The 15,900-nt window shown below is 44.1% G+C and overlaps 1 protein-coding gene across 2 annotated transcripts in view; it reads left to right on the forward strand.

Moving 5' to 3' along the window:
* The window catches only part of snrka (SNF related kinase a), a 52,082-nt gene extending 36,475 nt beyond the window's left edge, over nt 1–15,607 (forward strand). For both annotated transcript variants that reach the window (XM_071544298.1, XM_071544299.1), the window contains exons 4-8: nt 664–876; nt 4,600–4,734; nt 10,271–10,472; nt 10,706–10,821; nt 11,309–15,607. In XM_071544298.1, coding sequence (XP_071400399.1) covers nt 664–876; nt 4,600–4,734; nt 10,271–10,472; nt 10,706–10,821; nt 11,309–12,524 — 1,882 coding nt within the window. In that variant the 3' untranslated portion in view covers nt 12,525–15,607. The remainder of the gene's footprint in view (nt 1–663; nt 877–4,599; nt 4,735–10,270; nt 10,473–10,705; nt 10,822–11,308) is intronic.
* The last annotated feature ends 293 nt before the right edge of the window (nt 15,608–15,900 follow it).

The following is a 15,900-nucleotide window of genomic DNA, read 5'->3' on the forward strand; positions in this document are numbered from 1 at the left end:
ATGGAATTGTACTTTTCACTTTGATAGGGAAACAAGAATCACAACTCTGATTGGCTGTGGACAGCTGATGTCTCCCAAATCTTAAGCAGTAGTGAACTTTTCTGTCCTAACTTACTGGTTGGCCACCATCACATCAGCAGAGTTTCTTTTGTTTGTCTCAGGGTTTGATAGTAAAGATTGCCTGATGGCCCGGGGAGAGTGAACATTGACAAATGGCCCAGTGCCGAAACAAAATATAATGGTGGAATTTCGAAACAGCAGTGAGCGAGCGTTCTGTCCTGAGAAAGCTGTTACAATGTTAGGCTACATCTTTTACCTCTCTCGTCTCTTTGGTATAAAGAATCACAGACCAGCCGGATCGGTAAACATGAGCGCGCTGTGTGCATGATGCCACATTATATGACTTCTGGGTATTGAAGTTAAAATATTTGAAAGAGCTACCTCTCTCTGGCATTTGGAGCCACCAACGTGCAAAGTTGCCTGGTGTAGCTTTAAGTATTAGGACATACAGAAAAACAAAAACATTACTCATTCCAGGAACATCATGGCTAACAAATTTTGCTTGTTTTTCTTTTTCTTTCCAATATGCCCTCTTTCTCTTCTTCCCTCTCGCCCTCTTCTTCCCCTTCCCTCCCTGTCCGTCCCCTGTCCTCCTGTCTCCAGTCTGATAGACCGTATGCTTCAGCGGGATCCCAAGCGGCGGGCGTCCCTGGAGGAGATCGAGGGCCACGCTTGGCTGCAGGGGGTCGACCCGTCCCCGGCCACCAAGTACAACACACCACTGGTCTCCCACAAGAACCTGTCGGAGGAGGAACACAACAGCATCATCCAGCGCATGGTGCTGGGAGACATCGCAGACCGCGAGGCCATAGTGGAGTAAGTAGTTACTGATCACACACTCACACACACATAAAGAAACATCATTCAGTACATCATACTAGGGGACTGAAAACCTGAACCGAGCCATAATCTAAAAGTTGCACGTGAATTGAAAGTCACAAAACAGCGTAAATCAGATTAAGAACAGGGGATGCAGGTTCTGCTTAACAAACATGTGACAGCTCTTTTATGTTTTATGGAAAACTGGTCAGCGAGTGTATGTACACAGTCACCCGAGCACACACACATACTTTGATCAATAAATAACTAGACTCACCCGTAGCCTCCCTGCAGACGCATGCAATTACATTGATAGCAATCAGAGGACACTGGCAAATCCACATTGTCCCCTTTTAATATTGTGCCTTCATAACAAGCCAGTCTGCCTGTTTCTGTCTCACTTCACTGCTGAGCCATATTGCATGGCCCACATATAAGATTAACTGTGTGCCTGAAGCACGCTGACAGACATTTAACTTAAAGAAACTCTTATTTTCTACCCCGCAGCTATAAGAAAGTCCTGGTGTGCTACCACGGGGTGAGAAAAGGAAATGGAGTTGCTTGAGAGAACATTGAAGGGAAAAAGAGAGAACAGCTGTTGATTTCAAAGTTCACACTTGTTCCTGTCAGCCTTTGTTTCACAGTTCACCTTCATCCTCTGTCTGTATAGGAACACCTGTGGTGCTGATAGAGAGAAGCACACACACACAGCTCTGAGTGTTGAAGCTCTCCATTTGCACATTTGTTGTCTTTGTTGATCCTCCTCCCCCTGTCAGGGCTACAGCGCTACAAAATATCACATCCTATGTCTACATCTAATGGGGATTGTTTTTGTGTGTGCTTGTATGCCTGCGGGTATGTGTGTGTGTGCGCTTCATCCATAGATGCTGTGATCATGTGTGCATAATCTCATGGGATGATAGCAAAGAACTAAACTGTACATTTGTAGCACACAGCTTTTACGAGCCAGGCTCCCCCACTGAGCATCAGTGATTGATGGGATGTGTGAAACACATGAATTGGTTGTGCGATAGTCTGCGTAATGTAGTATTACTACAGTTGTGCTGTACTCCATTCTGTACTCCTGCCATACCAGATTGCTCTTCATAAACAGAAGTATCATACAGCAGAGACCTAGATGCAGGAGGGTTGTGTAATAATTAACTAAGCATAAGAAAAGCATAATCGTTTTCACTGCCATCATCATTGTCTTAAGTTATTTTTCATTAAAATATTTTGTTATATTTCCATATTAAAAATATATAATGGGAGACAACACCCTAGCATTGTTGTCCAGTGTACATCTTTCCATTTTGCTATTTTATAATCATTTTCTATAAATTTTACTGGCTTTTGATTTTACTCCCAAGATAATTTTGCAGTTTTTTATCTTGAGAAAATCGTATATCTTGGACATCATGCTAGTTCTCTCAATTGGAGATGTCTAGTGTTGTGGTTATGGTTAAGTTTAAGGCTTGATAGGTGGATAAGGAAGGTAGTGTTTGGTTGACAAATTGACACTGTACATTCTATATAGAATGGATACTGTATTTTGTAAATGAACTTTTCTATAGACGCAGTGTAAAAACATGTACCTGCATGCACAAACACGCACATGAAAGCTCAAACTTGTACAGAACACACATGGTGGACGTACACCGTGCATAAACAAACGCACACAGTCCTCCTGTGTATGCTGCTGTTGGCAGCAGTCCTGAGGATTTGATTAGTTTGTTCATTAATATGCAGAGCTTCAGCACTAATCCCACTGGCTGCTGAGGGAGTCTGGGAAATGTGGTTCTCTCTCAAGTGTTCACAGGTTACATCAGGCTCATAGAGGTCAGGACGTCACACTTAAAGATGATATATTGGTATATGTTTAAAGACCTATAGGGATTGCTTACTAGGCTATAGAGATTGTGTTTTATCTGGGCAAAGCTTTGTAACATGTCAGAAGACCTTGAATTGAATCAGGGAAATGTATGCCTGTCATGATCAAGCATGGGAGTAGAGTATAACCTGGGCCTGTCAGGAGTGTTAATTAGTATATCAAATGGCTTGGGTTATATACCGTGTTATTGCCTTGTTTTTTCAGTAGAGAACAAGTTGACATGTTAGAATACATTAGATTAAATATAAGTGTATAGGGGTAATGTAACAGGCGTATTAATTAAAGGTGTTATATAAGCAATTGGTGAGAGAGGAAGAACGTGTTGCTTGGATACAGTTGTGATCTGTGAATAACTTTTTTTTTCTTTAGGACAAATCATCTATCAGGAACCAACGTTTACAATGTCACAGATCCATAATAATGTGGTTAGTTAGATTAGATGTTTGGACAGTTTGAATATTTATATTTCTCTAGGCTAAACCTTGCTTGCTGAGTAGGGTAGGATGTCTAACTCTTTGTCATGTTTCATTTTGCCTGGTGTGACATTGTTCCTCTGGAATATAGGCTCATAGCTTTCCCAGTGTAAATATTGCAGTTAGATAATTAGACTGCTGAAACTTTACAACCCCGGGGCTTGTCTCATAAACCTGATAAACAACCTGATAAACAGGCTTGTCTTGTCAGACACGGCACATATGATTAGATGACATAACAGTGTTGTGTTGTTTGTATGGTGGAACCACACACACCCGCACCAGTCGTCTGACACATCAGTATGCAATGTGACTCCAACTTCTCATTCCACCTTGCTGGTGTTGGGACATGTTGGTCCTGCTCTGTTGTGTTGTGGCATTTAGTACGCTGCAGGGTTTCCGCTTTCGCCTCTGTGGCTCCGTGTGATAAATTGCAAGTCGGGACCCATAAGACGGCGTGGTTCTACTGCTGCTGAGCACCCCTTTGAGTCTAAATATTTTAACTAGCCTGGATCTCGATGTGAGAGACTAAATTCCTTTGAGTCCCTGTTTTATTTCTGTTCCTCTTTCTTGATTTATGTACTGTACAGTATATGGAGGGAGGACAAAGGATCTCTGTTTATTGCTCATCATGCTAAATGTTGACTTGTATGAGGGGGCAGCGTTCGTTGTGATTGCTGTGGAAGTGTTTATGTCAATATGTCAAGTGATTGATTGGGGTGATTACAGCGTTCTTAGATCCTTATTAGCTTTTATTACAGCATTTTGTCATGTTTTCTGTGTCCCAAGTTTGTTTGTTGCTGCTGCGACAATTACATTTCCCTCCAGGATTAATAAATCTTAACCCTGTGCTACAGTGCTGTCTGCTCTTGTCCTCACTTTGCTCTATGCAACTTAACACATATGATGCAATGTGGAAAGTGCTTCTTCCACGATGTTGCTGAAATAATTGACTTCCTCTGTGGTGTTTTGACATAGTTCTTTTGTGTTGTGATTTTTGACAGCTCTAGAGACCAACAAATACAACCACATCACAGGCACATGACATTTCTCTTGTTCTGTGGCGTTGGGGACATTGTTATTGTGACATTCAAAAGTTGTCTTGTTCCCTGGAAACCACCAAGCAACAGCCACATCATAGCCACATATTTTTTTTTAATATAATTTTGGGGTGTCGGGTACACAGTAATGAGGACTTTCATTACTTGTCTTGTGTTGTTCTTGACAAGTACAACCACAACAGAGCACGCCCTGTTTTTGTTCTTAATTCCCAATATCCCTTTTCCCATATGCCCTTAATTCTATTTCCTACATATTCCGGTTGTATATATTACTGATGTAAATGTATTGTTTCAGAGCCCTGGAGACCAACAAATACAACCACATCACAGCTACCTACTACCTGCTAGCAGAGAGGATCCTGAGGGAGAAACAGGAGAAGGAGGTCCAGACTCGCTCCTCCAGCCCCAGCAACATCAAGGCACAGTTCAGGTAAAGTAACGCATGCACACACACACACACAATCTGAAGTGCACAGATATCAAGGACACACACTTTCACATGCACCAACACTCCCATTATCCCTTTGCATACTTTTTGAATACAGTCCTGTATGAACACTGTCAGAGTAATAACAAGATGCACACGGCACATTAATCAAACCCTCATCATTAGAACTTGTATTTGAACTAAAAACCTATCATTACCGTTCCCGACCGCGCTGTGTTTGTTGTACTGCTGCGGCCTATGCGGACACTCTTCCTTTTAGGGGGCTAGTGAACAGTGAGAGTAAGAAATTTCACTTCCCATCATCATAATGACCATCCGAGTCATAGTATGCTGAGTAGCGGGTAATTGACCTATCTCGCTCCACTGCTTCACACTGCAGCCTGTCTGGCCTCGCTGTGGAGAGCCCAGCCCAGCCCAGCCATAGTCACTTTAGACTGGGCTGGATCTCGAAAGGCTTTATTTCCATCCCCGGGTCCACTGGGCCTTCGTCTGCATTGCTGGGAAATGCCCACTGGGCTTTGGGGAGAGAGAGCTGAGCAGAGCAGAGCAGAGGAGATAGGAGAGGAGACTGTTTGAACTATTAGCTGTCTAGGTCTTTCCTCTTTGCTTCCTTGCCGACGTCATTCCTCTTAAAAGGACGAAGCGGAGAGTCGGAGGGTGTACAGTTATAAAAGGAAGAACGAGAGAGGAGAGGAACAAATAAGGAAGAGAGTAAGGAGTCTCCAGCAGGATGGCTCTGATTATAAAACAACACATTCCCTCCTTAAAATAGATCATCTAACTTTAAGGCCTTAAAAGTATTTAAATGTTTTAATACAGTTGTTACAATTAGAAGTGTTATTTTTCACCATGCAATGGCAGGATTCTTTTTGCTGCATGTCTGCTCTTAGATAAATACTGAATACTGTTAGTTTTACAATATACAAATCATGTTTTTTTCCCCCCTAATTATATCTGCTTTACTAAATACTTTTGGACTTAATGTGCCTTAGCAATTGATTTACTGTTGTCCTTTTTCTTAAGCTGCCTTTTTATAGTTTCCAAACTTTAATTTGCCATGCTCAATTGGAAATAGGCTGGTTTGGCCAGCTTTGTTTCTTTAATTTGATTTTTAAATTGGTCTTAATTCCAGGTAGCATTAAAGGGTTCTTAAAAGTTAAAAATGTGGCTTTATGAAATCTGCAGATTCTTTGGAATATGAGGAAGTGCGTGGGAAAAGGACGAGCCCTGACACTTCTCTCTCTTCAACATTCCTATCTCAGGTCTCTCCTTCCACTTAAAATACTATTAAGAGTGTATGAGAGGGAGGAGTGGGGGACTAGAGGAATTTTCACTAGGACTAGCCTTGTGATGGTAAAGCGCTGGTGTAACTCATTCTACAGTCCTCTCTCCAGTGGGGGTATGATAGGATATGGAAGAGTAGCAAAGAGAGAGAGGAAGAGGAACATAGATTTGGAAAAAACAAATAAAAGAGAGTACAAGGCAGTAGAGGTGCAGCGTCTACACTGGAAAATCTGTGCGAGTCCTCAGCTGACTCACTGCACACTCCTCTGTCTCTTGGCAGCAAGTTAGAAGAAGAAGACAGAGGCGTGTTGAAGAGTACACAGTACAGTACTTTAAGGTCGGAAGTGCTTCTCATTTCAGGTACAGGAAGAAACACAAACATGATTCATCGCACTTTCCAATGGTGCATAGGGACAGACACAGAGAATAGGTACATAGCATACCCAGAGAAGCTTTTTGAAGTTGAATAGATGTTTATACAGCCTGCACCAGTGTTGAAAACCTGTGTAAATATAGCGCCAGAATGAAAGTAGAGATGATGTCATAGTTGTCTATAAGTGCTACCTGCATTGTTTTACGAAATCAGGACCTGAATATTGTTCTGATATCCCAAATTCCCAAAATTCAAATTCTGTGCTCCTTTGGCTCAACATTGAACCTGCACATCATACATAAGGGGTTCTACTTGGCCACCTCCTGCACGTTGCAGACTGTCAAAATGCTTGCTGGGTAGATTTCAGCATCTCTTCATATAGCCTTATTGAGGAGGCCGATGGCGATAAGCACAAAAAGACTTCCTACGGAGGTTTTTCTCAAGCCCCGGCCGGAGCAGAGCATCTCCAATGGGGGTGGAGAGGGCAGCCAGGGTCAAAGACTGTGACCAGAGCTTTCCTGTGTTCAGCTGCCTCATACTGCACAGCAAGCTATTTTTGTTGTCACCCTTTTAACTCGCCAGCTGTGTTATCAATCCCGGCCAATATACTTCTACTTTCCATGCTTGGGCTTCTAAGCCATACTGCAATGTTGAACCCGAGGATGCTCACCAAGATAAAGCTGCACCAAAAAGGGCTTTTTGAAGGTTTTGTCAGATAGATAGTGACTTTATTTGTCCTGAAGGTAAATTGTTTATAGTGTCTTTGTAGTAAAAAGGTTTGGAAGGGAAAAAAATCAGAGGAGCAGAGATGAGTAGTGGAGTGTACAGCAGCCAAGTCTTATGATACAGTATAGATCCCTGGTTTGATGATACCCTGGTAGATAAGAATAGAAAAAAAATGACATATTTGCAATAGAAAAACCTTAAGATATTGAGCCCTGGTGTAACATCCTCCACACTGTAGTAGTGTTACAATAGGAGGGAGGACAGAGCAGAAGAAGGAAGGAAGAGAAAGAGAGAGAATGCTCCTGGTGTAACTCCTCATGTGTTGGAAAAGGAGGTTAAAGAGGTGTGTGTGAGAAAGAAAAGAGTCGATGTCGACAAGAAGGCTCAGCGCTACTCAGCTCGGCTAGAACTCCTTCCCTTTGCTCTCTCAGTACAAGCGAGAGACTAGACAGGAGTAGAGGAGCAGTAGCAGGAAAGCCTGGTGAAGAGAAACTCCCTCCACTCTCCTCTCTCTGCTCCCGCCAGCCTCCTGTGGTGTGATTTCCTGTATATGAGATAGTGACAAATGTGTTTAAAGGAGACCTGCACTAATTAGCTCAGACTGACCCAGATACCAGGGCCTGTTCATCTGCACAGGCTGTCTTCTCACACACACACACACACACACATGCCCAAATACCTAAAACTTGATCATCAAGATAGAAGTAGTATCTCCCATCCCTATTGTGTTACTATTCCTGTATTGTATCATTTGGTTTTGTGATTGATTGTTGGTTAGTTAGATCTAGGTAGGCTCATTCTCTGTACAGTCCTTTGAGACATGCTTGTGATGAAGGATTGTGATTTATTACTATAGAAATAAATGAACCTGAACTTGAGCTGAAAGTCTGCACATGAGGCAGATGATAGAAGTAGAAGTTGTTGAAAGCCCAGATGAGTTAGTCATGATGAAATGGCATTTTGAGCCGCTTCCTTAATGTGATGTATTTCCTTTTGAATCAGGATATTGGGGCGGGACATAACACGGGGAGGGATCGTTCAAAAGTGTAAAGCAATGAGATATCAGTTAGGGAGAGAAACACAGTTCTATTTGATGGGAGGGGAGGGATTGTTCAAAAATCTGTGATGACATTATCGTTGGAATTTCTATGTATGCCTCCTGGTACGCGATGGGGTAACCATTAAAGAGGCACTGTTTTCCAGGAAATAAAAGTAATGGGTTTTTGATATAATTGCACATGAAAATACAAAAAAAATATTTTTTTTTTTGCCATTTATTGTTCAATAGGTGTATGGCATGGAAAATGAACTAACAAGGTGAAAAAGTTATTTTCCATTTCATTGTGACTTTAAATTGGATGGCAGTATAGCAGCACAAAAGACCCAGAGGCAGCCGCTGTGTTTGTGTTTGTGTTTGTGCATTTCAGTTAGTGTGTGTGTTTGCCCGTCTATGTATGCAGAATGCATATTCTTTCGATGCAAGCGTGCACTCAAGTCAGTGAGAGTGCAGGTGTGTGTGCCGACGCCTGCTTGTGTGTGTGTGTGGAGCTAACGGGGATGCCTATTGCCTGCCATGGGAATAATTGTTTTCTGACTGTAACTGCTCCGTCAAGGGACCGGCTCCGTCTCGCTGTTTGTTTTCAGCTCTTTCCTGTCAACAGAAAGCTTCCAGAAGACTGTTTGCCGAGCTGTATAATCAAGTTCAGCCGCTCGCTCACCGGCACAAACAACAAAGACCGGCGTCTCTTCAAATGGCATCTTTTTTATTTTCACCTGATGTTAGAATAGGTCATTTTAGCGTAAATAAACATCATCCAAAGATGAAACTGATTGCCTTGGGCGTTGCTTTTAACATTAGAGGTCAAGTAGGCAGGTCATTGAATGCTTTGTTTATTCTGTCAATAGAAGTGCTGTACATAGTCTCAAATCACACAAAAACGTTTATATATATAATGAGTAATTATTGTTGTTGATTGTGACAGACACACCACTGACGGGCAAAAATCCTATTCATATTATTCCTGGGTATTCTTACATCTGTTGGCTGCTAGACTTCCAGTTATTGTACTAGCAGACAGGATGACACTATCTCCCAGCATAAGCTGAATTGTAATGATATTCAGCTTTTATACTGACTGACATTCAGAGGCCTCTCTCCCTTGTGCAACTGACTAATCGGCTTTGCAAACTCCATTTTTCCTTTTTTGCAGGTCTAGGCAGACTGCATTTAATTGGTGCATTACTCAGTGTCATTGAATAGAGGTTCATGGTTTAGCTAACAATGAAAACAGATACACAGTGAGGCCTTTGTGCAGTAGCTCTATAAAACGATGACAAACGCCATATAAAGCACAGCATGGACATAAATATCCGTTGACCAAAATTACATCTGTTGAGTTGATTAGATAGATGGAGCCCTATTTAACAGCAAAATACTTGATTGAATTAAATTTTGTGAGGTAAAGCAGAGTTCAGTGATGGCAGGCGTTTCACTGAGGAGGTTGATTTATTGATCCCCCTCAAGTCAGGACATCATTTACATATTTCAGTGCTTAACAACTTATATACTGCATCTTTAAAGTCATTGAAAAACCCCTCTCACCTCTTCTCTGCTGCCTTGCAAATTGATTGTATAAATTAAATTAATTTAACTCTGGTAGCATATTTTGAACTTCTATAGTTTACGAGCGGTCAAACACCAATATTGGCATCTCTTGGCACCAGTAGTCACCACCAGCTTTCATTTTCAATTTGAAATGGGTAAGCCTAGTCTAGTCTACATATCATACTTCCTGCACTTCTACACACAAGGCAAACTTTAACCAGGTTATGCCATTGCATTGTGGATTCAGGGTCGTCCTTTACAAGAACATGCTTTTGCAAGTTCCTGTTCTCATTTATCAATATTGCAAGCTAGGAAAGGGGGGAAAATGAATGCCTCTGTTGACGGCAAATCCTCTGTTAATATTAGAGGTTGAACCCCTGTGTGGGTAAGTGTGCTATAAAGGGAAAATGTCCTGCTAAAGGGACATAACACTAAAAGTAAAGGCCTTTTATCGGCCAAAGTGCTAATAAAACCAAAGAATGAACTAATACAGCATATTAAACTCTGTCTCTCCTCCCCTCCCCCTGCAGGCAGTCGTGGCCCACCAGAGTGGACATGCACCAGGACATAGAGGACAGCCTGGCGGCGTCTTCCATCTCCCACGCCGGGGGTCCCCAGTCCCCGGCCCGCAGCGCTGAGAACCTGCTCAACGGGCATCGCTCCAAGGGCCTGCTGGAGCTGGGCCGACGAGAGGAAACCACAGTGACCGACTCCCCAGGACAGCCGGCACAGGTACTGTCCTCCACACCGGAGGGAACCAGCACTTTCAGAAGAATTTGTCCCAGTTTGTTTCACAGTTTTTCCAGTTTGCCTTCTAGTTCCTTGGATTCCTAAAGGACAGCAGAACACAGCCATTACCGTTTATAAAGCATTAAAGTTATCCACCCAGAGACTCTCCAAGATACTTTAGTGACCTTTAGTGACTTTCTAATGATTTTGGCTGATGTTGTTTTGTCTGGTTCCAGGGAGCCTGTGCTGCCGCCCTGGGCCCTGCTCCTGGGTCAGGCTCTGGGCTCCACAGGACCCCCACACCCTCCACCTCATCCTCATCCTCAGCCAAGCAGCGAACCTGCCTATTCAGGTACGATACATTTAGACTTTGTTTTCAGATTCTTCACATTATGGGCTGTTGGTCCTTATTTTGTTTTGGTTTTATGTGTCAAGTAAGTGTGGAACTCTATTACTGCTGAATCAGATAGAAGTATCTCTTGGGAAGTTTATGATCCAAGGTGTGACTGTACAGTCGGTTCTATTTTTTCTTGCCTTAAGGTCTGAGTTGAAAAGCTATTATATTAGGCTTTTTTTACTTTCATTTGGATGTAGTAACCAGAGTCAAGAATAAAATCAAGATAAAAACAAAGGCTACTCATTTCTCAGTGTATTAAAAATGGAAAACACATTACTGCGCACACCTTTCAATGAATACTCAGTAGAATCACTATATAAACAGTGGCAGGGTATTGTTGGAAAAAGAGTACATGTACTTAATGATCCTACCCTGGAGAAGTAAAGGAAAAGACTGAAATAAAATGTATCAATCATGTGATTTATTTCTCATTGTCCGTCAGGGTGGAGGAGGATGAGGAGGAGGAGGAAGAGCAGGACCCGTCTCCCCTCCCCACCCAGGTGATCCTGCGGCGTAAGCCCCCCTCCATCACCAACCGCCTCACCTCCAGGAAGAGCGCCCCGGTGCTCAACCAGATCTTCGAGGAGGAGGGCGAGTCCGACGACGACTTCGACATGGACGAGGGCCTGCCGCCCAAACTCAGCCGCCTCAAGATGAACATGGCGGGGAACTCGGCGGCAGCGGCCGCCGCCGCCAGCCTGACCTCCGGCGCCGGTTCGGCGTCGTCCCCGGGGCAGACGCAGAAGCGCTACCACCGCCGCAAGAGCCAAGGCCGGGGCTCGTCGTGTTCCAGCTCGGAGACGAGCGACGACGACTCGGAGAGCCACCGCCGGCGCCTGGACAAGGACTCCGGCTTCGGCTACGGCTGGAACCGACGGGACAGCAGCGAGGGGCCGCCCGGGAGCTCAGGGGGCAACGGGGGAGGCAGCAGCTCAGGGCAGGGCAAGCCCCCCGGGGAGGGAGGCGGCACCTCTGGACCGGACAGGGGGAGTCCTCCTGGAGGGGGCGGGAACGGAGGAGGAGGGGGAGGTCAGGGAGGGGGCGGAGGAGGAGGAGGAGGAGGGGGTAATAAAGGACAAGGCAGCCCCTCTAGTTGTTGTAACAACAGTAGCACTACCAACCCCTCCATTAACTCTTCGTCGCGGTCGTCCCGCACGGCGACCCGCGGCACAGAGCTGGTGGAGAGCCTGAAGCTGATGAGCCTGTGCCTCAGCTCCCAGCTGCAGCACCACCGCGGGGGGCGGGCCGGCCGAGGGGGAGGGGGAGGAGGCGGGGGGAGGTTCATCATAGACCCTCGGAGTCTGTCGGGAGGGAGCGTGAAAATCCAGGAGAAATCCACCTGGAAGATGTGCATCGGCTCCACGGGGAGCCTGGACACCATCACCCTGCCCACCACCGCCCTGCCCCGCACGCACGCCGCCGCGCACCACCACCACCACGCGCACACGCACCGCAAGGCGGCGCCACAGGGCTCGCCGGGCGCGCGGGCGGGGCCGGGCGGCAGGGACAGTCACCACAACCTGAGCGGCCTGAAGAACGGCGTGCTCCAACTACCTCTGTGCGAGAAGACCATCTCCGTCAACATCCAGCGGGGCGGGGGCTCCAGGGACGGCCTGCTCTGCACCTCAGCTCCTGCCAGCTGCTGCCAGGTCATCTGAAGCCAACGTCACTGCTGCTCCAACCCACTACATCCCTCTCTGGACCATCAGCCCACCCCCACCTAACATCCTGTTTTTTCCCCTCTCTGGTCTCCTGCCCATTTGTATCGACTTCTCAATCCCTTCCCTCAACCCCCTTTTCAGATCATCCCTCCAAACTCACGAAAACCCCCCCTTTACTCCACTCCAAACCATCAACATGAGCCTACTAGCCCTCTTTCCTCCTCACCGCCTCTCTCCACATGATTCATTCGAACACACAACTCCCCCTCTTAACCTCACTCTTTTTTGGTTTCTTCTTTTCGGCTGTAGCAGTTACCTGACCTCACAGCACCTCACCACCAACATCACACCTGCCTTCTGCTGCGTCTTAACCACTCTCAGCACCACGTTACTCCACTTCACCTTACTGTTACTTTGGTTTACTAGCTCCACCGCTTTGCTTCATGTACGTATGAGGTGCATGCTGCTAGGGGTTATTTTGGTTTTCACCTTTTATTAGTGTGTGTGTGTGTGTGTGCGTGTGTGTTTCAGTTTTGTTTTCCTGCTTTGACCTTTTGTTTTTTGCTCCCCAAACCGCACCTCAAATTCTTTTGAACTCATTTTAGGGTGATGTTGCTTTTGACCACATACAAACATGTTGAGGTATTTGAATGGCGATTTGGGAAAACAGGATGGGAAAAGACCAAATTTTTTCACAACAGGTGGTAGTAGTAGATGGTAGCTAAAAGGGCAAGCACTTAAAAGGAACTATTAGAATTATTACAGTGATGTAGCTCCCCACTAGCACTGGAAAGTACAGGGCAGCTGAGAGGAGGGGAGGAAAGGAGCGGTGGCGGAGGAAAGAGTAGATCTCCATGTCAACACACTCCTGAGAAACACCCTTCCTTCTTTCCCTCCAGCCTTCTTTCCCTCTTCTCCTCTGACTCTTGGTCTCCTTTTAATGACTACCTAGCAGTGTCCTTGGAGAAGTCACTGATCAGACAATGGCTGGATTAGATCAAGTGGAGACCTTCATGTGAATGCATACAGGTAGCTTTGACCAATCCAGTCCAGTCAAGATACCTGATTATGACAAGGAAGGGAAGAGGAAAGGGTTTGAATTTGAGTGACCTCATTTTTAAAGGTGGAGAGCTCCAGTCTGGACAGTGCTTTTTACTCCATATTATACCCAGTTATAGACAATCTGTTTTATCTTCTGTTTTTTGTTTTTAATGTATAGAATTAAGTATCAATTTTTACCACAGTGAATACAGCTCTCATGCATTGATTCGCAGGCCCCCAGCAGTCACAACGTACAGTACATTACAACCCCTTTGAATTCGGATAAGTGCCACTTTACAAAGACAACACGTGTTTTTTTTTTTTTTTAGCTTAATAAATGGGACAGCAAGGGAAAGCATGGTGATTCGTCAAAGTCCGTTTCAAGTGCACTCCTCCATGGCAGCATAAATGTATCTTTTCAGGTGATAGTGCACAACACTGTAGCAAATAACGCTCATCATCACATCATCTTCACCAACACGTTTCGAGACACTTTATTCAAGTCACGCCGGGGAAATCGTTTGACAATGACAATGTTACTGCTGACCATGTATTTATAAATGGGGTATGTATTTTTTTATGTTTTTAATTTCATATTGCATAACCTGTATGTACAGAGTGATTGTACCGGGTGGCGGGAGACGAGGTTTGTCGTTCCTTTATGTCGGCTCTCATTGTAAACTTCTAGAGTTCACTAAGGCCTTTTCTGCTCTTCCTCTGCTTTGTTAGCTGTCAGTTAAACAAGTCGGCATGACTCTAAAACTACACATAGGGCCGTGTGGAAATGACAATACCAATACAAAGATCCGCATAATGAGAATCCTCATTGTATGTCAAGAAAGTTCATGTATTTTGATTTGACCTCTGCGAAGTTCCATTTGCACCCACATTGTAAGCTTGACTTTTTTTTTTTTAATGTGTTGACTTTGTGTTACGATTCTGTCCAGACAGGCAGGCTTGCTTTTAAAGGGTGTTTGTTGTATGTATATATGTCGAAAAACAAAGGTTTATTTTTAAACTTGGATTCTTTTGAGCGATCTGCTGTTTTAAAATGCTGTGTTGATGCGGGCCCTCGAGTCGAGACATCAAGTCGATGCCTATGTGAAGTCTCTCATTGGTTAGAACAAGCGTGTGTGTGTGTGTGTGTGTGTGCACGTGCGGACAACTGCATGTGTTTTTACGTGTGTGTGTGTGTGTGTGTGTGTGTGTGTGTACCCTGCTAACCTCACTAACGAGAGGTTTTCTATTGCGACTCAGTGATTTAGTCAGAACACCTCTGCAGGAGAATAGGCTCATGACTTATTAGCTTTAAAGGACCTGGCCTAGACATGAACGAGAGAACAAATGAAAGAGAGAAACCGGGCGAGGGGAACGGGGAAATACTTTAAGGGCATTGGCAATAAGCTATACAGTATGTTGCAGCTATGTGTACATAAACATTTTTCATTTGTTTCTGTTTTTTTTTGTTTCAATTCCAAACCTGTGCAGCCTTAGAACGGCCACATTGGACTGAAAAGAAAAAAAGGAGAAAGCTGTCTTTTAAGTATTTTTGTTTTACTCTTTTGTTGTTGTCTTTGAGTTTTCTTTTTAAAAACGAAATGTGTGTAAATAGAGTTGTAAATATGGTGCTCTTTATCTAGAACAGCAGAGTGAACCTTTTGGTGCATAGCTGTACAGTAATATAGCCTTATTATAATTAGTAATATGGGTGTCTCTGAGAAAAATAAAAACGTGTGAGAAAAATGACACGATTCTATTCATAATGTCAAGTCTCTTGACCGTTGTCTTACTCAGCTGTATCCAGGTGAATGACATGTGCATGTGTTTCAATGTTTGACATTATCGCTCCAATGACACTGAGAGGAGAGGAGAGAATCACCCACAGAAATGTTACTGGACCAAAACCAACAGAAGAAGAAAAAAAGAAAAAAAAAAAAAGATGAGTTTGAAATGACAGAATTATTCAATGTATTATTCTGTAGTTGATACCTGTTGTCAAACGTTACATATAGCTATGGTAATATCCAAAAATAAAATGTTGTGGAAAACTCTGTCTCATACTTGGGTCTTGTGAGTGTTTCTTGGTGGGTTTGGCTCAGACTCGGCGGTGACTCACTGCTGCGTGCAACGAACGATTCTCTGTGGCGGTGGAGGAATAATTTCTCCATGACTGAGCTGAAATTGGAAAAAGATCTTAAATTGATAAAATTCAAATGGGAAGCGCTTTCAGCTTGGTGAACTATACCTCTGGACCTGGAATGAGCATTTTTAGTAGAAAGTAAGAGTAGGATTTTGAAGCGATATATGGAAATGAAGTGATTTGGACTCGGTG

The sequence above is a fragment of the Centroberyx affinis genome, unplaced genomic scaffold, assembly GCF_046629955.1.
Source record: "Centroberyx affinis isolate AG114_WGS23_722 - 3 ecotype Tasmania unplaced genomic scaffold, CSIRO-AGI_Caff_v1 ptg004514l_1, whole genome shotgun sequence".
NCBI classification, from domain to species: Eukaryota; Metazoa; Chordata; class Actinopteri; order Beryciformes; family Berycidae; genus Centroberyx; species Centroberyx affinis.